Raw genomic sequence first — 24,728 nt, forward strand, 5'->3', positions numbered from 1 at the left:
TATATGATAAGTGACAGTTGCATCAGTTAAAATCCTTGTATAAAATAATGCGCTTTAATTGAAAATTCTGTTATTTTACTCAAACCCATAAGCTGTTTTTTTTCCCCGGGGAACAAATAAGGAAAATATCTAAATATATTGCTGATACACACTGAAATGCTAAAAATAAGCATTTTTTTATCTGGACATGGATAACAAAATGATATTTAGGAAAATAACAAGCTATTGTATAAAACGTTGTATGGACTACTTTATTCAGATGTTACTGTCAGAGATTGGGCTACAAGTGACCATTACCCATTCTTTGACAGAACGAGTTAGATTGGGGTAAATTTTCAATCAAGTCCTATTTGTAACCCTCATTAAAGTGATGGGTTGCCAGATCTTTCCCTTCTCTTTTTTTGAATTGCTTTTGCAACATGAAAAAGGCAACCGGCACTGTGGTCTTGCAGCCAGGTTAAATTAACAATATCGCATAAAGTCTAAAAAAAAAAAAATTATCTATTTTCTCTCTTTTTAGCATCACAGCTCATCCCTTTTAGCATTTTCTAAATTAGGGAGACAAGATAACTTTTCAGAAAACTAATGACCGAAATGGAAAAAAAAAAAATCTTGAATTATCTGTTGATATTTAAAGTTTGGTAATCAGTTTTCTGATAACATAACTTTTAGACATTATGAGCTCCTATATGGAAAATAGCTGTATTAAAATTCTTTAAAAGTTCTCCTTTTTTCCACTGAACAAAAACAACAGCACGGGGGTTTGAATGATCTGAGGACAAATAAATAACCTTTTCATTTTTGGGTGAACTATCCCTTTAAGAGTAGTTTATACATTTTAAATGGTAAAAGTTGTATTCTTTATCTGAATCATATAAAGATATCTTGGACTCATTGGGGGCATTGAAGCTTGATTTTGGGCAATGAGACTTCTTTTTTTTTGTGAACAGCAATGCTAATTAGATTGAATTTACTCAGTGTCATATCATTATAGTGCTCTAGTTACTTGCCTTTTCTTAGAACTAGTTTAGAGCTGGAAATTTGGTTCAACCATGATGTCACTAACAAGTGACATCACTACTACCGGAGAATTCAGTGTGGCTCCAGATTCATGTCTCAATACTAAAAGATGGGGTGAAATGCGAATGACGCATACAGGTTGAGGATTTCCTCCCCACACATTAAAGTGTGTCGTCTACCCCTCCGCACCTTTAACTTTGACAACACGAGAAGCCTTGTTACCTACGCTGGGCATCCGACAGGGCATCCACGACTTCGCTATTGCGCATGATACTGCGGTTCCGACGCCACTTCACGCTCCAACTCACCTTGAAACGCGGTGCTCTCAGTTTTTACATGGAGAGCGACAGAGAGGCGACCAATCCCCGCCCCGACGCCTCCCCCACTGGCCAATGAAATTTGAGCGGGGGCGGAGCTAACAGCTAAATGGTCATGCTTGGTTTTACGCTGGCATTGCCATCAAGCCGCGTCTGGCTGCCGTGAGCTGGTGCAGGTGCTCTGTTTCATCGAGAGAGGATGCGAAAGGAAAGAAGGGGAGGGAAAGAATGAAGGGAACCGTTGGAGTAAAGTATGCAGGGCATGAATAAAAGGGTATCAGCAGTTGACAGTGTGTCTAACGTCCAGGGGCTCGGCTAAGAATGACTTATTGAAAGGGGCACTTTGAGATATGATGAGGTTTCTCTCTGGTTGGCAATAGTACTATGATTTGGTATGTGGCCACTTTGATAGCAAGTGTATTCAGCACCAGAGGAACAGCTGCTCAAGGTGAGTTGAAGTGCAATTTTTTATATACAGCCTTAAGTTTGCTGAGTTTTTTTCTTCTTCTCCAGTCATTAATATATATATATATTATAATTATTTTGGATTATAATTTTGTGTTTATTTATAAATATTATTGCTGTGTCATTGGTTAATGACATTTCTGTTCAACTGCTAGTTTTTAAGTAATTTGGTCTTGCAAAACTGAAGGGTTTGAGCTGGTGCTCTTTATTCCAACCATTTTCACCTGTTTTTCTATCCCATGAGAAACTTTGGGCTTGTATACTTCATATTAAGTGTGTTTTATCAAATTAAAGGGATTGATCACCCAAAAATTTACATTTTGTCATGATTTACCCACCAAAAGGAGATGATATCTTTGCATATTTGTGGTAACTGAGGCTGTCATTTTGGCTAACATGGTTTGCAACCTCAAGAGGTTGAGTAAATGATGACAAATTGGGTGAAATTCCATTTAAGCTCTGAAAATATACATGGTGAACTTTAATTACACATCTTAAGGTGCTTTTAATGGAGATGCTGATATGTATAACTGGTATGGTGCTCAATAGTATTGTATTATACAGTATCAGTGTTTTTGGCTGTATGCAGTTTTAGTTATTCACTTTTTGAATATTGTGCCTTTTTAGATCTCTTTTTAGAGTTTTTTTTTTTTAAACACGTGAGCACTATAAAGGAGCCATCATAATTGTAATTCAATGTGTTCTGTGAATCTGACTGACCTTCAGACCTTCAGACTAGTGTAAATAAGTGGTGTGTCTTTATTTCAAATGTTGGGTTCATGGACTTATATAGCCCTGCAAATTCTAATTTATCCACTAGAGGGCTGCTACCAGAATAGCAAGGAACATCCAATCTTGAATCACATGAGAACTTTTTCATTGCATGCACTATGAATAATTACACATTTCCCATGTTGAGAGAGACACTATACCTAGTTCAATATATGGCTGTAGATGTAGGTGTTATTTAACACTAATTTTTATGTACATAAAGCATAACGTGATCATTTTACCTTGCTAAACTTGAGCTGTATCACCTGCTTAATCTGACAGTGAGATGTTTTTCACCTTGCTGTTCTGACTGTGCACTTTGCTACGTATGCTCAGTGTCTCCCTCCTGTGTGTCAGAGTCACGCTGCACTATCCCAGCCCCAATGCAGCTCTCTCCTGGCCCTCACCCTCTCGTCTCAAGCTGTCAGCTGGCAAACAGGCCCACAATCACCAGCTACAAACCTGGCCAGGTGCCAGATCTCTACTTTGTTGCTCTATCTAAACAGAGGACTGGGAGACAGCAGACTGAGAGACATGAGCTGATGCACTGCTCCGGGTAGGCCCTCGAGGCTTAATGCTAGCTGACCACACTGAACTTGTTGAGACCTCCAGCAGTCCACCTCAGGAACAGGCTTACTTCCCTCAAGATAAGAGCTTGTGCCTAACATCTGTCCCCTTTAAACTTGTTTTGCCAAATCGACATTTTGGCAGGTGCTCAAATTGATCTTTTTATCTAAATTTATCAAGATTGGCACAAAGGAGGTTTATAATATTGATAATAATACAGATAGCATTACCGTTCATGTCAAGAGTTTTGAGCCAATCACCTGAGGCCCAAATGACATGTGACTAATTTAATATAATATAATCCTATAATATAATATAATATATGAGCAATATCACACGAGCTGATCAATGTAGCTGTATATCAGCACGGCTGTGATTTGACCATTGGCACAAGGCTGCAGGCATATTAGTTATAAAAAATTATAATTTTGAACAATAATATATAAATGAACAAAAATAGCCATTATAAAAGTATAATAAGTTTGTAAATAAACACAAGCAAACAATTCAGTCATAAGTAGGAAATCAGCGCTCTGTTTAGTACAGGATTTTATTACATACAAATGAAAAGATATGAAACTTAACTTTACCCTAATGCCAAATTGATTTGCTCTGCAACAAGTAATAGATTAATAAGACCAAAGTTTTACAGTTTAATATAACCAAAATGAATTAAATGTAGCACCATCTAAATAAGAGCCAGCAGCAAATTCCTGAAGGACTGGCCGAGATAAAACTGTTCTCGGTGGGTACTTGAGCCCTGAACGGCCGCTATCGGCTTGAAGCTCACATCTCTGAAAACGTCTAAACGAATTGTCAAATATTCGCTATCTTTATATATAAATCACATATTTGAGGTCTAAACAACTATGTTCACATTTAAAACTACATTCTGTGACACAATAACAGTAATAATATTGTAAAATTATAGTGGGTTTGCTCTTTTGCCATTAAAGCTTACTGAGATAAATTCTGCCAGTATCCGACAACAAGCGGAGTGATACAAAGAGTGAAACAGTTAGAGTGCTGATACTACTGAAATATCACACCACTGGAAAGGGCTCTCGGCCAATCAGATCTGAGATCCGGAACAAACTGTTGTATAAATTATAATATAGACAAATTCTCTGCATTTATTTGATCAAAAATACAGTAAAGGTACAGAAATGTTATGAAATATTATTACAATTTAAAATTACTATTTTCTATTTGAATAAATTGTCAAAAGTAATTTATGTCTGCAGTGGCAAAGCTGAAATTTCAGCAGCCATACTCTAGTCTTCAGTGTCTTCCAGAAATCATTCTAGTATGCTGATTTCGTCTTATTATCAATGTTTAAAACAGTTGTGCTGTGTAATATATTTTCAGGATTCTCTGATTAATGGAAATTACAAAAGAACAGCATTCATGTGAAATTGTTTTGAAACATTATAAGTGACTTTACTGTTACTTTTAATTATTTTAATTTATCCTTTCTGAATAAAAGTATCCATTTCTTTAAAAAAAATTTGACCTCAAACTTTGCGACGTTTTCCGTATGTATATTATATTATATTATTTAAATATTACCTTTTATTCTCCACAGTGCCATAGTTACAGCATCTACCAGAAGGTGCTAACAGGCCATGCTAACCAGCCAAATCTTCACTCCTTGATTTGAGCAGACAGGATGTGATTTGAGCTGATGTGGATACATGCGAAATGATGGTGATTTGTTTTAGCAGTTAGCACCTGCTAGCAGACTAGATTCTGCAGGGTTCTTAACCCTTAGGCATTGTTGATGTAGCTGCCAGCTGGAAATGGAGAATCTAAAGAAAGCTTGCTCTGGAGGTTTGTACTGGAGTCTATGTTTCATGGAAAGCCTGTTAGAGGAGGGTTAGCAGGGGACCTGACAGCTGCTCATTTTTAAGCGGTGTTGGATAACATTGGATGTGTTTTCCAACAGGCATCACTTCTCTTTCATCCTCAGGCTGTGATGGCTTGATCCTCATCCAGCAGAATGATAAGCGTGTCGGCCTCTTCCCTGTGGAAAAATTTAAATTGTTTATATAACAAACAAGCAGCCTGCCATCACATCTGGAATAGTTTCCAACACCATTCACACGAGCATGCCGTTTTCATGTAGTTTCTCTGTTTTGGATTGCAAAAAATAAGAAAGAACCCTCAAATTGCTATGTTTCAACTCATTGGATCTCTTGACCAATACTTTCAATGTCTTGTAATTATGATTTATAATGTCAGCTATAATCCAGCCAAATCCATTGCAGGCGTTCCAATCAAACAATGAAAAGCAGCTGACTTGCACTGATTGCATGGAATGCGAACCACAGAGGGCACAGCTGAGGCAGCCAATTTCCAAATGCACTTTGTTGGCTCCAGTGATTCTGAGTGAGGGGTAATGCTTTGGGCAATAAAGAACAAAGTGGAGTTACAGCTATTAGAACGCAAAAAGTATTTATTATTATTATTATTATTATTATTATTATACAGTTACTTTTTATTTGTTTTTGGGCTTTTGCCTTTCTATTGAAAAGAGTTAGGAAACTAGGAAAAAGTAGAAGGGCAGGCAAGTTGGACTCTCTCTTTCTAATAAAAATTGTTGTATTGTGTATATTTATATATATTTTATTCAGGAGAGTACTAAATAAAAAATAACACATTTTGTATGATCCCTCTTATTTTGGTAAAATAATTAATATTTTGCAGATTCTGCAAGGTGTATGTAAACTTTTAACCACAATTGTATATAAATACACACACACTAGTAAGGATATGGTCATCTTAGAGATATTTTAGGGCACTGTAAAGTGCAGTAGGTTGTGAATCATCATGTTTTGTCTTATTGCATTTACACTTGGGATATCTTGTTCAGTTTTAAACAGGAAAAAACTGACAAAAATCTTCAAATAGCTCCCCAGCACTGTAGATTCTGATGTGAATGTCTTATCTATGTCTGTGGATGGATTCCATTTCTACTTTCTCAGCACTTCAAAGGCTGTTTCCTGTCTCTGATACTCTCTCTCCTCGACACTCTCAGTCTAGTCTGCCACCACAGCCAGATATAAAGCATGTGCCCAAACAGACTCCCTGCTGAAGCAAGAAGACTTTGTCTCATTCAGAAATTTGTGGGTAGAGCCTTTCAGAACAGGATGTTTCTGTTATCCACAGACTCGTTCAGCTGTTAGGAACTTGGATATAAAATCTGGCCATTATCTGAGCTTCAGTCTTTCTGGGGAGAATAATGGAAGCATAGAATGATTTCTGTAACTTTGTTGTTGAGTTACGGCCTCTGTTGTTTTTCACTTTTGGTTTCCCTAAACACATTATTGGTGGGAATGGTATGATGTTATGTTGATATCTCACTGTACAATCATGGTTAGTGTATTCAAAATGGTTATATATTGAATATTAAAAGGCTAACTTGCTATTTTTTCACAAATATATTTTTAATATTTTGTAATGTAAACATTTAAAAAAATATATTTTGTTCTATAAAAATGATTAAAACCTTTTATTGTAAAATATTGCATTATTAGTTTAAAAAATAATGTATACATATGTGTATATTTATGTGTATATTATCAAACTGTATAATATAATGTAATATTTACAATGTCTTGAACTGTCAATCACATAATTTTCACAACTTGGAACTTTCTACACTGTTTTGTGGAGTTTTGTCTATGATAGGCTAGTTTTTTTCGTAAAGACATTTCGTCAGTTCAACAATCGGTATGTTGTTAAACAACAGTACAGTTTTTTAAACGCACTGTACATCTCTATCCCTCACACCCACGTTTTTATTACTGTCAGAAACTAAATATGGCGCTACCCTAAGGTCTATAACTTCAGTCCCTTTTGAAAAAACATTTTTTTTTCTTAATATCTTCCTCAATGAAATCACTCACCAAACACATCCTGTAGATAACCTGTGAACCTTGAGTGCTCTAGCGTCAATTTTTCATCAAAGGTAGGCCTGCGTCCCGATTGATTTGAATAGGAAGTAACAGGCCACCGATGGCCTAGGGTGAAGGGCTCGTTCCATAAAAGTCACTAACCCTTATATGTCAATCAGCTGGTATTTGGGCCAGCATTGATTCAGGTCCCCCTCCCCCAAATGCAGTCTTCCGCTTCCTCTGTCTGATAGATGCATGCAAGACAACTCTAGTGGAAGATGTTCCAAATATAGATACCTTCAAAAGAGCCCTGTGGAATTTGGTTAATTATGCATGACTTAGCACTGGCGTTGAAGTAAAGACAGTATGTTTCTAATTCAAGCTCATCAACAGATGAAAACCTCCCCTCCCATGTTGGAGAACATGCCAGATGTCTGTTTTATTTATGTCAAGGTACTCACTGACTCCATTTAAGTGTCATCAAAGATCTAGTTTTTAAACAGCCGTGTAAAACTATCAAGTTTACATGTATGAATTTGGTAGACACTATTATCCAATGTGACTTTTACATTGCTACCTCCACTTAAAGAACCTTGTTTACATTTTAACCTTCTCTTTGGGTTATTTTATGTATCGTCCACACTGGGAATGAAAGGACTGTTTTTTTTTTTCATTTTACTGTGTGTTTATTCAGTGGAAAGCAGACTCTTGGTCTAAGTAAAAGCTACAGCTTTACGTCTGCTTTAGCACCGTGGAAATCACTGAGCAGAAAGTCTTTTGATCTTTAAAGAATTGAGAGCATAGGCCTATTGATCGATACACTCTTTGCTCTTGTTCAGATCTGCATCTGTGATGTGGCCACAGCCTTCAGCACACCTAAAAGATCATCAGTAATCTTAGAGGGCCGTTGTGCGTGGAGTACTTGTGTAGTTTGTGGATGATGCTATAATGGAGTGGTATTCTTGATTTCAGAAACAGAAATGTCCCTTTTTGATTGGCACAATTGAAAATGATTACACTCAAGGACGCTTGGAAGATGGTACTCCAGCAGTGGGGTTAGATTGCTGACTAATGGAGGAGTGATGCTGGGTGGAGGTGTTCAGTCTGAGTCAGCGTCTGGGAAGCAGAGGAAGAATCATGATTCAGCACTTGGTAGAAACATGGTAGAAATTCTTTGGTGGTTCAGAGTTTGAGTCAGTGGAATATTAGGATTACAATAGGAGTCAACCCTGTTGAAAAAAAACAGCATATGCTGGTTAGGTATGTTTTGAAGCATGCCTGCTGGTTTGAGCTGGTTATGTGTTGGTCCTAAGCTACCAGTTTAGGACCAGCACATGACCAGCTTAAATCAAATCATGACCGGCCATGTTTAAAAACATACCTAACCAGCATATGCTGTTTTTTTCAACAGGGAATTTGGGTTTTGTGCAGTATGAACGATGTTGGTACGATGTTGGGGTTGGTACATTACTTTTGAAAAGTCTGGGATTTGTAAGATTTTTTTTTTTTAAAGAAATTCATACTTTTATTGAGCAAGGATGCACTAAATTGATCAAGAGTGACACTAAAGGGATTTATACTGTTACAAAAGTTTTTTTTTTTTTTAAAGGGTTACTCCACCCCAAAATGAAAATTTTGTCATTAATCACATACCTCCATGCCGTTCCAAACCCATAAAAGCTTTGTTTGTCTTCGGAACACAATTTAAGATATTTTGGATGAAAACCAGGAGGCTTGTGACTGTCCCATTGAATGCCAAACAATTAACACTGTCAAGGCCCAGAAAAGCATGAAAGACATTGTCAAAATAGTCTATCTGTCATCAGTGGTTCAACGGTACTTTTACGAAGCCACAGGAATATTTTTTTGTACGCAAAGATAACAAAAATAACAACTTTATTCAACAATTCGTCTCCTCTGAATCACCTTAGTGCCATTTTGGAGAGTATCCGCTGGACGCAAACAGCGTACGCTGTTCTGTGTCAGCCGCACCACATGGATATGCTGTTTTCGTTCAAATCAAAGTGTAAATAAATATGGAAAACATATCCGTGTGGTGGATCTGGGCCAGGATTTTTTAGATAAAGAGCATTTTGTGACATTTTGGACTTTTTATGACTTTTTAATAAAGCCCTCCCTACACCTACCCTAACCCTACCTGATACTTTATTTTCAACTTTTTGATTATTTCCTTCATTTTTATTGAAAATAAATGCCTTTCTGATGCGATATGAGATTTGAAAAGGGAGAAAAAAATGTTTGACAAAAGGTGGGCTCGAACTCGGGTCGATCGTGTCAATCAACCATCTACGCCACTGAAACTGATGTTGAACTAATTTCTTTTTTTATTGTTGACTAACCCAATCACACGTTAGTGGGCGGAGTTAGTGTAAATAGCCTTTGCCAACAAGATGGGCTATTTGCACTTAGTGTAAATAGACACTCCGTATAAGGCCTGATTCTAAACTTTAACAATCAGTCTTATATTGTCTGTACATTGACAATATAACAGAATGGACAGTATATCAGTATTGCATAATGGCTAATTTCCTAATCTAAGTTAATTTTTATAACTCTTATAATTTAATAAATGTACATTTTAGCAAATTTCAAAATGAATAACTTTTTTTTTATACTGTACTTTTATAATGCTATAATGCCTAAATGCACTTGTAGCATTGATGACTGTGTTTAGTAAAATGACTGATTTTAGTTTTTAGTGATTTATTTATTTAGTCAGAATAGTATAGAATAAAAATACTGGTGCCTCCCTAATGAGAAGTGGTAGTTCTGTCCAATGAGATTTCAGTGTGGGTGGGGCTACCAAGCATGAGGCTGCAGTAACCGTGGCTGATTAGGACAAAAAGTCTGAGAAGTATGGAAGAGATACTTTTTATCATGTTACCACTTCACGTCTCCACAGAGAACAGCGCAACACAGGACACTATCATCATCAGTCAGCGCTGAGATCGAGATGCCAGACTGCATGCACACTTTCAGATCCTGCTGTATCGTGTGTTTCAGGAAAGGCAGCTGGACTTCACAATGAAATTGACAGAGATGTAGAGAACGCGTGTGAGCATGTGACTCCTCTGACGTGCGGGGGCCTGGCAGGCAGGCAGCTAGGCAGCGTGTTGATCGCCTCTCTCCCCGCCTCCTGACTGGACCGCTTCCCCTCGCGTCTCATTATTTCAGCTGTCCATTGATGCAGCGCACTCGGCTTCCTCCCGCCCGGCTCCACCACGTCCATTAAACATTCATACTCTGGCCATGAGATACTTCAGTACTGTACCCCAGGCTCTCTGCCCAGGATACTCTCTCTCTCGCTATCGCCGCCCCTCTCGCTTTTCTCCCCAGCCTTCATTTTCCTCTCCTCCTTCACCACCATCCCTCAGAAGGCAATCAATTCTGAGTGATCGCTATCTGTGCATCCATCTCTCTCAATCTGTCTAGCTGCGCTATAGATCTGTTCAAATTAGATTCATCATTTGCCATGAGTCCATGTGTTTGCTCACTGTGTGCTGCGGTGGACGCCTGGCACGGGACGTGATGCAGGCAGGATGCTGACTGGCTGTGATGAATCAGGCCCTCCAGTGCTGCCTCCTCTCCTTCTCGTGGCATGGCGCCTACCTTCGATCAACTTTCCCCTTCAAATCCAAACTATCCAACCTTCCACCCCAATCATATCTGCCCTGCCTCTTTCACTCAGAGGTCAGCCAGACCATTAATAAGATTTAAAGGTATTTTCCAGATGATAAAAAGGATGCTAATTAAAGGGGCTATATATATATATATATATATATATATATATACACATACATACATACACATGATTTTTGAAGCACTAGATGTCGCATGGGAGCACCGCCTCTCGGACCAAAACAAACGTGCACTTTGGCCACACCTTGCTCAAGGGCACCTCAGTCGTGGTATTGAGAGCGCTGAACATTCACTTCCCCCACCTACAATCCCTGCCGGCCCGAGACTCGAACCCGCAACCTTTGGATTACAAGTCTGACTCTCTAACCATTAGGCCACAAGCTCTACTTAACGCATACCCTAGTATACACATAACTGTAAGATACTTTGGGTTTTAGTTACATGTTGTTGATTTGTTTAAAAAAAGTGTGGTTACGTTATGATTAGACACTTACAATGGAAGTAAGTGGGGCCAATTTATATGCCATTTAAAAGCACAAATGTGAAACATAATTTTATAAAAACGTGTACATAAATTCTTTCTAAGGTTTTAGGCATTATATTGTCATTACAATGAAGTTGTAAAATGTAATATATTTTAATATAAGATATAAATTAAAAGAATAGTATGTGAGCATTTTTTCACACTAAAATAATATTAAGACATTTTTGGCTATACTACTTTACAAATGATAATTAATGCTGTGCCACAAATGCTATTGATTAAGCTTAATTTGTTTTCTTTAAAAAGACTGGCAGATTTAAGAATTTAAGAGCAGCTGACTATGTGTTCTGTGTGTTTTAATTTGGGGCAGACTGGAACAGACATATTGCTGCATTGCTAATTTCTGTTGAACTATGCAGATGAGTTCTCACAATGCACCAGGTCAAACACCACCAACCTAGCATTACCCAACCAGGCAGACCAGCACTAAACTAGCAACATGGAAATTTAAGAGACATGCGTCTGTCCGATACTTGTACTATTTTCATTGCACTAACAAACAATTTAGGCAAGAAACGGTTTGATATTGACTGTTTAGCCAGTCGCTGTTACAAATGAAAAGAGTTTGCTGGGCTAGCTTGCTACTGTTAGCGTGTTTTCTGGGCTCTCCTGTTCTCCAGAGTGCAGTGGAATGAACTACAGCATGCGAAAAGCATAGGTGCACACCGTGAAAAGGTGAAGGGGAGGTAAACAGGGAATAGCTGTCAGATAGAAATAGAGAGATATATTACCAGAGAATCCAATTGCTGCTTATATAATGCTAGCCAGTGCAGAGAATCGTAGGTGTCTTCTGCCATTGCTAACCCAAATGTGCATGTGTTTGGGAATATATTTAGATACAGATTCTGTTTTTGTCTCAGTTTTTCTTATATTTGATTGAATTAATGACCTGATACTTTGAAAGGCGTTTCCCGGGAATTGCTGTAGCGACTAGCACTGCTTTCTTTGAGTATAAATGAGCCAGTCTTGGTCTTTTTTAATTGAGACTCTGTACTGTTGTAATCCACATTTTCCGGTCAAAATCCATATTTAGCATGGCAATAAAACAATTACAATAATTATTGTAGTAAAATATGAATTTGGATTAGCTTAAAACTGAAATCCTGCTTTTGAGGAATCATTCAAAACCAGTGAGATGGTGTTAGCATGTGCAGGTTTTAAGACAATAGGTTTTAATCGCCCAATCCCAGAAGAACAGTTATCCCTCTCTTTTTTACAGAGTGCACATGATTGAGAAATCCATCTTGTGATTTGGATACTCTCTGCCTCTTTATTAAATTCACTCAAATGTCATGTGAAATACAATTCTGATATTATGCCATCAAATTTTCTTTATTGGACATTTTACCTCAGAATTTCCTTACAAAGAAAGCCATAACACTTTGAGACAATTATTCTCTTTGGAAATTTGCATAGATATCTTAATTGTGCTGTCATCTAGGACACCTCATTTTGGCAAATATATTATTCTTCATGGAAATTCTAATTATAAATAAACATATTTGGTTCAATATTGAAAAGTATTAGCGTAATGTGCTATTAGCTTAGCGACATGCTAATATCAAACCCTGTTAAAATCAGTTGTAAGATGAGTTTCCCATGCAGAGAGCAATTTGTGAGGCTTACAAAGTTTCTACCTATGTACTAGCTTTCAGAATCGATTTTATTTAGGAGGTAGCATGACAGTTTGGATGCTGCCGAAAGTAGCTGCCTATTAAGGTTTTGAAACAGCTCATGTTTCTGTTCCATCCTGTTTGCTATGCAGAGCATGTGTAATTAGTAATGTGCAGAAATTTTCCAGGAAATGATTTTGGATCTGCAGTCTTGGTTGCAGAAGTGATGCTGGAAGGCTGCAGATTAATCACTGACTCTTCAGCCATGAAAAGTTGCAGACTAAGAGGATTGAATACAGTCAACATTTCCCCAACAATATAGGATTAGCAGCCAGCGCCTGCCATAGATGCCTGGGTATATTCACAATCTCATATATTACAGTGCGCCCACGATTGTCAGATTTGCTGTCTTTGCTGGCAAATGAGCACAGTTTAGCTTAATGGAATTTCACAAGTGCTTAAATATTGTACAAATTCTGCCTAACTTTCTTACCTTCTCTTGTAAAAAATAAGTAAAATTTTGCATAGGTACTTTTAAAAGAAGTATTTGTTACTGAAATATTACTCTTTAAAAAAATATGTGCAAACTGAATGTTTTCTGGGACTTAATTGCATGTGAATTGCAATTAAATGAAAATGCGTTATATTATTTGTATGTTATTTATTTTAGATTTATATTAAATGCAATTAGCTTATCATTAGAGTGCTTTTTTTAACAACAATCTATTTCGCAATCTATATATATACATACAGGTGCTGGTCATAAAATTAGAATATCATGAAAAAGTTGATTTATTTCAGTAATACCATTCAAAAAGTGAAACTTGTATATTAGATTCATTAATTACACACAGACTGATATATTTCAAATGTTTATTTCCTTTAATTTTGATGATTATAACTGACAACTAATGAAAGTCCCAAATTCAGTATCTCAGAAAATTAGAATATTGTGAAAATGTTCAATATTGAAGACACTTGGTGCCACACTCTAATCAGCTAATTAACTCAAAACACCTGCAAAAGCCTTTAAATGGTCTCTCAGTCTAGTTCTGTAGGCTACACAATCATGGGGAAGACTGCTGACTTGACAGTTGTCCAAAAGACGACCATTGACACCTTGCACAAGGAGGGCAAGACACAAAAGGTCATTGCTAAAGAGGCTGGCTGTTCACAGAGCTCTGTGTCCAAGCGTATTAATAGAGAGGCGAAGGGAAGGAAAAGTAATAGAAAAGTAATAGTGTACAAGCAATAGGGATAACCGCACCCTGGAGAGGATTGTGAAACAAAACCCATTCAAAAATGTGGGGGAGATTCACAAAGAGTGGACAGCAGCTGGAGTCAGTGCTTCAAGAACCACCACACACAGACGTATACAAGACATGGGTTTCAGCTGTCGCATTCCTTGTGTCAAGCCACTCTTGAACAAGAGACCGCGTCAGAAGCGTCTTGACTGGACTGCTGCTGAGTGGTCCAAAGTTATGTTCTCTGATGAAAGTAAATTTTGCATTTCCTTTGGAAATCAAGGTCCCAGAGTCTGGAGGAAGAGAGGAGAGGCACATAATCCACGTTGCTTGAGGTCCAGTGTAAAGTTTCCACAGTCATTGATGATTTGAGCTGCCATGTCATCAGCTGGTGTTGGTCCATTGTGTTTTCTGAGGTCCAAGGTCAATGCAGCCGTCTACCAGGAAGTTTTAGAGCACTTCATGTTTCCTGCTGCTGACCAACTTTATGGAGATGCAGATTTCATTTTCCAACAGGACTTGGCACCTGCACACACTGCCAAAGCTACCAGTACCTGGTTTAAGGACCATGGTATCCCTGTTCTTGATTGGCCAGCAAACTCGCCTGACCTTAACCCCATAGAAAACCTATGGGGTATTGTGAAGAGGAAGATGCAATACACCAGACTCAACAATTCAGAAGAGCTGAAGGCCACTATCAGAGCAACATGGGCTCTCATAACACCTGAGCAGTGCCACAGAGTGATCGACCCCATGCCACGCCGCATTGCTGCAGTAATCCAGGCCAAAGGAGCTCCAACTAAATATTGAGTGCTGTACATGCTCATACTTTTCATGTTCATACTTTTCAGTTGGCCAACATTTCTAAAGATCATTTTTTTTGCATTGGTCTTAATTGATATTCTAATTTTCTGAGATACTGAATTTGGGACTTTCATTAGTTGTCAGTTATAATCATCAATCAAATTAAAGGAAATAAACATTTGAAATATATCACTCTGTGTGTAATTAATGAATCTAATATACAAGTTTCACTTTTTGAATGGTATTACTGAAATAAATCAACTTTTTCATGATATTCTAATTTTATGACCAGCACCTGTATATATAATATATATATTAGGGCCGGGACTCGATTAAAAAAAATAATCTAATTAATTAGAGGCTTTGTAATTAATTAATCGAAATTAATCGCATTTTAATCGCATATAAATATTTGACCTGAGAACAGTGAGAAGTAAGTTTTTTCATATGGATTTTTAAATTTCCCATCCACAGGGCCAACCAAAGCGGTCTCATCAGCTTCTTTGTCCATGTTCACTGTGGTTTGTTTTTGTCTGAACGCTAGTTGGTGCTCCAGTATAATCGGTCCGCCGAAACTCATCCAGTGAGAAACGTTCCGCGGTGCAAAAATAAGTGCGATTAAAATGCGTTAAAAAAAAATTAACGTGTTATTTTTGTGTAATTAATTAATCTAAATTAACGCGTTAAAGTCCCGGCCCTAATATATATAGAAATATGCAGAGCCTGACAGAGTACTCTGTCAAAGGGAAGACATGGGTTTACCTAGAGGGAAACCTTACCGTGGAAGAATACACATATGGGATTACCCGAAGGGAATCAAGCCATATGGACACCTGGCCCAGTCCAGGGGCTGACCGGAGACCCGGGCAAGCTAACACCAGTACTGGGCCTGACGTCAGACTGCTCCGCCCAGTCTGACTGCCGGGGGTGCTGGAGGAACTCCCAACAGGGTTCGCCGTCCAGGGAAATTAACTGGAGGAGGAAAAAGGTGCTCGTATCCCCGGGTGATGGGGAATGGCGCAGCAAGCGTGACACCGGCCAACTCTTCCCGCCACTTACCAACACATGGGAAGAAACTGGCTCCACATGTAGACTGTAAAATCTCGCGAAGGTGTTCGGTGTCGCCCAGCCCACAGCTCTACAGATGTCTGCCAAAGAGGCGCCGTGCACCAACGCATAGGAGGAGGCAACACTCCGTGTGGAGTGAGCCCTCACCCAGAGGGGGCACAGCTGGCCTTGGGATTGGTACGCCAAGGCGATGGCATCCACTATCCAGTGGGCCAACCTCTGCTTGGAGACAGCCTTCCCTTTCTGCTGACCTCCATGGCAGACAAAGAGCTGCTCAGAGCTTCTGAAACTCCGGGTGCGGTCCACGTATATGCACAGTGCTCTTACGGGACACAGCAACGCCAAGGCTCCAGGTTTGCGAAGTGGATGCATCTCCAGGTTGCTCGCGTCAGGGCCGCCTCGTCGTCTTCCTAGAGGACTTGGGGGCCGGCTGAGGCGCGGGGGATGCCGCACTCCTGCGAGAGGCTCGACACCCCGGCCTAGGTGTCGATTCAGCATTGGGCGGAGCGGCTCTGGAGGATGCAGGAGTGCGTCCACGGCGATGAGCAGATTGAGGCCTGGCCCTCGGGGCAGCGATGGCTGACGTTGCATCACAGGATGTGCTGGTTCGCCTCAGTCTGCTTCTGCACTGCCGAGAACTGCTGGGCAAAGCCCTCGACAGTGTCGCCGAACAGCGCCACCTGGGAGATGGGAGCATCGAGAAAGCTACTTTGTCGACGTCCTTCATCTCTGCCAGGTTGAGCCAGAGATGGCGCTCTTGGACCACCATGGTGGACATCACCTTCCCGAGGGTTCCTCCAAGTGGTGGCGTTTTGCTCTCTCCACCTGAGGAATGTCCTCGTACCCCCTGGCTGCCCCACCATCAAGGGTAGTGGGGACGGAGGAGGCAGACGAGCGGCTTCTGGCCGTGAAAGGGACCGTCCGCGACTTCGTCAGCTCCTCATACACCTCCGGGAAGAAAGTCACTGAGGCAGAGCGCGGTTGTGAGCGTGTCCCGCACCGATAAACCAATCATCCAGCCGCGAGGGCTCGGGACTGGGTGGTCTGTTGACCTCCAGCCCGATCCCCGCGGCTGCCCGGGCAAGCATGGCCGTCGACTCCGGGTCCGATTCGGTAGTGGCGACCACACCCGAGGGGGGCAGTCCCGCCAAACCTTCATCCTCAGAGGACGAAAGCCCATCCCCTGATGCTGCGATCGACATCTGAACCTCGGGCGGTGAAATGCCGAAAAATGACCGAAAGAAATGCTGGCGGTCCCGCGGGACGGATCAGCGAAATCACCCGGCAACTGGACGGGGCGATCGCTGCGTGAGGAGTAAGAGGTCCGTGGGGACGTACCCGGCGGAGAAGCTCTTACTGTGACCAGCTGGCGGTCCTCTGCTCGAATCAGAAAGACCGGGACGGGAGGCGGCAGAGGGTGCCAATCTTTTCAGAAAAGAAAGGCAAGATCGCAGCGCTGTCATGTTCATACGTCCACAACAGGCGCATGAATCATCCGCGAATGCGTCTTCAGCGTGTTGGATGCCCAGACACTGAAGACAACGATCGTGTCCGTCATCCGCAGACAGGTAGCGACCGCAACCAAGAGGACACGGACGGAACGGACAGATCTTGAAAAAGACGCAAGCCGTCTGTGATTTGCTCTTTTAGAATTTACTCTTTCAGTTAAAGTGCCCAGGGGAATCGCTGCTGCGAGGGACTCCGCTGATCGCACCGTAACACCAACTGGGAACAAAATAAAGAGGTGGAAAGGCTTTGTGGAGATCAGCACTCTTCTCATCCACTTGGCTCCGAAGCAAAAATCTGATGAGTGGATGCACCTGTCGCCCCTTTTATACCCGTATGCACGGGGAGTGGCTCAGGTATGCAAAATCCACTAGCCAATTTCATTGGCGTTTTCTCTTATCAGAGGTGATCGGGGCTCCCAGGTAAATTCCCTAATGTCGTCACAACATAACTCGTAGTGACCGACAGATAGGGAATTATAATCACTTTCCACTTCCCTTTATTGACAGTCGCATCTAATTATTGAACTACTATGAATCATCTAGCATAGCAAACCAGTACAGAATTAATCTGAGTTTTTTTTTCAGCTATGAATGAGAAACATATTCTGTGCAAAGTAATGACAGCTATAGATGGTTAAAATGGATTTTGGTTATAATTCAGAATAAAAATAGATGCAAGAAAGTAATCCAGTCACCAAAGGCAACAGTGCTGGCTTTTAAACTTTGTAGTTACCTGAAATATGATCAATCAATCATTTTCCTGGATTTAAACCAGTATGTGTCAGTCTGTTGGCTTTTGGTTACTTGCCAGGAATCAAAAAAAGGCAATTGTCATAGAATCTTTAAGACCTCATTAGTGGAAACCAATGTTTTGTTTCTGTTTCTGACTAGCCTGTTATTGAGTCAGCCTCTAACATCATTACTACACAGTCATTTACGCACATGCCTAAAGGAGGAGTGAACGCTGCCTGGAAGAGTTGGGGAGGAAATCAGACTATCCTCAGAGGAGTTTGTGGAGCTGGATCTTAATCATGTGGCCCCTATCTAGAGGATAGATTAACCTCTGTAGCCCTGACAACGCAAGCTCACAACAGCTGCGGGATATTGAAAAGAGAATTTGCAGCGAAATGAGACGCGTCTAACAGATGACACATCAAAAAATCAAGAGAATATGTTTTGACTTAACACATAAGATTTGCATGTTATTTTTCAGCGTATAGAGCTTCTCATTCACAAATGTCAAAAAGACTATTAAGTGTTAAACTGTATTTTATAATTTGACCATATGGTGCTGCTGCACCATGTGACCACAAAATATCTGTGGATTATTTTAGCTTTGTATAGGGAGTGGTTTTGCTGTTTACTATACATTTTTAAGCTGATGAGACTTTTTGGCCCTCTACAGCACATGCTGAGCTTTCTAAAGTACAGGTTTCTCGACCTCACAGCCAGCGTGTCACCCTTAAGACCCTTCACAATAAACACAAATCAGTTTTGTGCATATTTAGTGCTTCAGTGAAATCAAGGTCTTATTTAGGGATGTGCTAGTCTACATATGTCAGCTAAATTAAGGGATCTAAAGGGATAGAAGTATCGCTTTTTATTTTAGTTTATTCATTTATATATTTATTATTGAAATGTTGTTATATGCATGTGTCAATTTTATTTAATTTCTTTATTTTCTTAAATATGTGGGTATATAGTATTTATAGAGTTGTAACTTTTAGTTTTAGTTACTTTTTCTTATTTGTAAGTCGCTTTGGACAAAAGCGTCTGCTAAATGACAAAAGTAAGTAAGTAAGTAAATTGACTAGAGCCACTACCTGACTAATCTCTCATGACAAAATTTTGAAAGGAAGTTTTAAGATGTTTTTTAAAAAAGTTTTAACCTTTACATTGTCCCTAAATGGAATGAAAATAACAAAAACAGCAAAAGACACCAAAACTGTTTGCAACGCAATCTTGGCAGATTGTAACAATTTAGCATTTTGGGGAATTGGTGGCTATTCATATAAAATCTCATTTGTATAATTTTGCATATGTTTTTCTCATTTGTGTATTATGCCCCACAGATGGTTCAGTTTAGACCGTTTTAAGTCTTAAAAACACATTTCTGTACAAGTCACATTGTACAAATTCATATGTAGCACCACATTATAAAATAGTTTTATGATTGGATTGGGTGAATGTTTGTGGCTGTTTCTATGGTGTTTTAATAGAGATAAATTTGAAGGTACAGAATACAATAAAGGTTTTTAAACTGTCCAATAACTGAAGTCCTGCCGACGACTATTCACACCATACATCAATGAAAAGCTGTTTTATTAAGCTTTCGGATGATGTGTAAAACTCAGTTTTAAAAAAATTTACCCTTGTGACTGATTTTATCGTCCAGGGTCACATATATAAACCTGGTTCAGTTGTCTTTGTTGTCTCCTGTGTTTCTTCTCCACTGTTGACAAAGCCACCAGCCTCTCTGAAAAGACCTCAGATTGTGCCCCTTCAGAGAACATTGTACGAACACTATATTAATTATATTCTCTATTTCCATCTCTTTGAAAGAGCTGTGCTAGAGGGCTGAAGGAAACAGCCAATTAAGTGATTTCCTCTCATTGCATTTTAAGTGTCAGGTCTTTAGCATTGTTGTTTTTAATGGGAGGGAAAAGCATCCATTTAGCATTTCTGCAAGCTGAGACATAGTCTGGAGTTCTCAATGCAGGTCAAATGCAGATGAGATTTGCCGAAGTAATTTCTAGTAATTTGCTTTGATTTGCTTCTTACTTTGCACTGCCATCCAAATTCTAATACCTTGAAAACATGGTTTTAGGCATTACTGCATACAATGTAGTCATTTTGAATTGGCTTATGTTAAACAGAAAAAAAACATGTATTAGGGAATTATTAAGTGATATGTGCTGGTCTACCATGAAAAGTGCTGTGTCGTTCAGTCTGAAAAGTCCATGAACCTAATGAAAGAAAATGGATTAAACCATTTGTCTAGATTAAGTACTCTGTATTTTTCTGATACTCTTGAGCCAATTGGCCTGTGGTGCTAAAGTCAATTGTGTAAAACCATTTCAAATGGAAAGGAAAGTTAAATGTATAATGTTAAATCATTAATGTGCCCATCAAACTACTATATTGCCTTTTATTTTTCTTTGTCTCGTATGTAAATAACATTTTCTACAGACTGATAAGATCCCGAGTCCTGCCTCTTGTCAAACCATTTTAGAAAGATTTGTCACTTTAGAAGAATAGAATGAAAATTATATTCTATATTTATAAAATAGAATGAAATTATTATGGGATTACAATGAAATGTAAAAGTTACTTTGTAAGTGTTAATGACCACTTGGATTATCTGAAATGTTGAAATCTCATACAATATCAAAGCTTTGTGACAGAGTTGTATCTCTAAAGTGATTTAAAACTGTAGCTTCCAAACCTATAAGATACTTAGAATTGAACTTTAATTCTGAAATTTTGATTACTGAAAGGTGTGGCTGTTTACAGAGTGCTGTATCAAAGCATATTAAATGCTAAGTTGACTGGAAGGAAGAATTTGGGTAGGAAAAGGTACACAAGCAACAGGGATGACCGCAAGCTTGAGAATACGGTCAAGCAAAGCAGTGCATCAAGAGTCACCACGCTCAGACGTCTTCAGGAAAAACCAGAGACAACTTCAGAAGTGTCTTACCTGGGCTGTGGTGAAAAAGAACTGGACTTTTGCTCAGTGGTCCAAAGTCCTCTTTTCAGATGAAAGTAAATTTTGCATTTCATTTGGAAATAAAGGTCCTAGAGTCTGGAGGAAGAGTGGAGAGGCACAGAATCCATGTTGCTTGAAGTCTAGTGTGAAGTTTCCACAGTCAGTGATGATTTGGGCTGCTATGTCATCTGCTGGTGTTGGTCCATTGTGTTTTCTGAAGTCCACAGTCAACGCAACCATCTACCAGGAAATTTTAGAGCACTTCATACTTCCTTCTGCTGACAAGCTTTATGGAGATGCTGATTTAATTTTCCAGCAGGACTTGGCACCTGCCCACACTGCCAAAGGTCCCAAAAGCTGGTTCAATGACCATGGCGTTACTGTGCTTGATTGGCCAGCAAACTCGCCTGACCTGAACCCCATAGAGAATCTATATATCTATGTATTGTCACGAGGAAGATGAGAGACACCAGACCCAACAATGCAGATGATCTGAAGGCTGCTATCAAAGCAACCTGGGCTTCCATACCACCTCAGCAGTGCCACAAACTGATCACCTCCATGCCATGCCGAGTTGAGGCAGTAATTAAAGCAAAAGGAACCCCTACCAAGTATTGAGTACATTACAGTAAATGAACATACTTTCCAGAAGGCCAACAATTCACTAAAAATGTTTTTTTTTATTGGTCTTATGAAGTATTCTAATTTGTTGAGCTTGTTGAGATGAATTGGTGGGTTTTTGTTAAATGTGAGCCTAAATCATCACAATTAAAAGAACCAAAGACTTAAACTACTTCAGTCTGTGTGCACTGAATTTATTTAATACACAAGTTTCACAATTTGAATTGAATTACTGAAATAAATGAACTTTTCCACAACATTCTAATTTATTGAGATGCACCTGTAAGCCTGAAAACTTCAAGCCAGAAGAAAAGTTCATTTGGGGCTTATATTCTGATTTAAGTCTTAAACACCAGCTGACCTATTAGGTTAATGTCATACATGCAGGGGTAAAGCTCTAAATGTGGCTGGCATGCCATTACTGTCCTCTCAGTAGACCTAGAGCATGCTGATCCACCCTTAGCCATCTGCCCCTAATACTAGCATTCAGCAGGGGGTAAGAAGCTTGGTTTGGGACCCACATCTGCAGTGGCCTTTTAAACCTGAAGGCCAGATTTGTCTACCATTTGCATAATCACGCAGGACTTGACTTGGTCCTGTCATACCAGCACCCTGGTGAAGAAGGCCAGGCAGCGTCTGTACCATCTGAGACGCTTAAGGGACTTTAGACTTCCCTCTCGGGTGCTTAAGACTTTTTAAACCTGCACCATCGAGAGCGTCTTGACGGACAGCATCACTTCCTGGTTCGGGAACTGCCCTATGCAGGACAGACGAGCCCTCCAGAGGGTGGTGCGTTCAGCGGAACGTACCATTCACACCGAGCTCCCTGACCTGCAGGAGATTTACAGCAAGCGGTGCCTGACCAGGGCCAGGAAGATAGTGAAGGACCTCAGCCATCCCAACAATGGACTCTTTTCTCTGCTGCGTTCAGAGAGGCGCTTCCGCTCCATGAAGGTGAACACAGAGAGAATGAGGAGGAGCTTCTTCGCGCAGGCCATTCGGAGTCTTAACCACTCTCCACTCTAATCACATCATCCCACACTTCACTTTGCACAATTTCAACTACAATCTGCACTAATGTCAGTCTCAGTTGTAGAAGGTTATGTGAGGATAAATCAGTGGGATTTACATACCATTTGTCTTTAGTATTCCTTTTACTCACTTATACACTTTACTGCACTGCACAGCACACGGACACTTTATCACTGACATACACTTTACATCATTTTATAGAATCTATATAGAATCATATTCTATTTTTATTCTCATATCTATTTTTATTTTATTCTATTTGATTTTATTGCTAGTTTATTTCTATATATGTTTACTGTACTTATTTTTCTGTTTGTATTTTTGTAAGCTTGAGGTTTTCTTAATTTTGTTGGACAATTTGTTGGACAGTCGTACAATACATTTCACTACATGTCATACTATGTATGTATATGTATGTGACAAATAAATTTGAAATTTTAGTTTGAATTTAATAACACAACTGCCAGTTCTCACTTTAGAACGATATATGAAGTTATATGTTCTTATTAATTATTATATATGTTCTCTGCTTCAAACGCTCTACCATCATCCCCGTTCCAAAGAAACACAAAATTACTGGACTTAATGACTACAGACCTGTGGCCCTAACGTCTGTAGCCATGAAATCATTCGAAAGACTGGTTCTGGCTCATCTGAAGGACATCACTGGACCCTTACTGGACCCCCTGCAGTTTGCCTACAGAGCAAACAGGTCTGTGGATGATGCAGTCAACATGGGACTGCACTTCATCCTGCAGCATCTGGACAGACCAGGGACTTATGTGAGGATCCTGTTTGTGGACTTCAGCTCTGCTTTTAACACCATTATCCCGGAAACCCTTCAAAATAAACTAACTCAGCTCTCCGTCCCCACCTCCGTCTGCCAGTGGATCAACAGCTTCCTGACAGACAGACAGCAGTTAGTAAAGCTTGGCAAATTCACATCCAGCACTCGAACCATCAGCACTGGAGCTCCTCAGGGCTGCGTACTCTCCCCACTGCTCTTCTCCCTCTACACCAACGACTGCACATCTAAAGACCCCTCTGTCAAGCTCCTGAAGTTCGCAGACGACACCACACTGATCGGCCTCATCCAGGACGGTGACGAGTCTGCTTACAGACAGGAGGTTAAGGAGCTGGCTGTCTGGTGCAGTCTCAACAACCTGGAGCTTAACACACTCAAAACTGTGGAGATGATCGTGGACTTCAGGAGAAACCCCCCTGCTCTCCCCCCACTCACCATCATGAACAGCACTGTGACTGCAGTGGAGTCATTCAGATTCCTGGGCACCACCATCTCTCAGGACCTGAAGTGGGATATTCACATTGACTCCATTGTCAGGAAGGCCCAGCAGAGGTTGTACTTTCTTCGCCAGCTGAGGAAGTTCAACCTGCCACAGGAGCTGCTGAAACAGTTCTACTCTGCCATCATTGAATCCGTCCTCTGCACCTCAATAACTGTCTGGTTCAGCTCAGCTACCAAATCTGACCTCAGAAGACTACGGAGGGTAGTCCGGACTGCTGAGCGAATCATTGGTACAACCCTCCCCACTCTCCAAGAACTGTACTTATCCAGAGTGAGCAAAAAGGCTGGTAAAATCACTCTGGACCCCTCACATCCAGCACACAACCTCTTTGAACTTTTACCATCTGGTCGACGCTACAGAGCTCTGTGCACCAGAACGACCAGACACAGGAACAGTTTCTTCCCTCAGTCAATACATCTCATGAACACTCTGTTGGAAACTTTTTCCTTCTTCAAAGCAGAGACCAGGAGACTTTGGGATAAGTTACTCTTTATTGAGAACTCGCTGTAGTCGCTGTAGTCATCCAAGTCTGACTCAAACAGTATACATTGTAGTTTATATACATTTCGAGGGGGAGGGATACAG

At 40.1% G+C, this 24,728-nt stretch overlaps 1 protein-coding gene across 1 annotated transcript in view; it reads left to right on the plus strand.

Annotated features, from left to right (window-relative positions):
- Window positions 1-1,721: 1,721 nt before the first annotated feature.
- Window positions 1,722-24,728, plus strand: part of LOC306862838 (protein turtle homolog B-like) — a gene marked incomplete at both ends in the record, with an annotated part of 123,348 nt that continues 100,341 nt past the window's right edge. Inside the window, one exon of the mRNA XM_079405853.1 lies at window positions 1,722-1,785. Coding sequence (XP_079261979.1) covers window positions 1,722-1,785 — 64 coding nt within the window. The remainder of the gene's footprint in view (window positions 1,786-24,728) is intronic.

This window comes from Barbus barbus (assembly GCF_936440315.1).
Source record: "Barbus barbus genome assembly, chromosome: 43".
NCBI classification, from domain to species: Eukaryota; Metazoa; Chordata; class Actinopteri; order Cypriniformes; family Cyprinidae; genus Barbus; species Barbus barbus.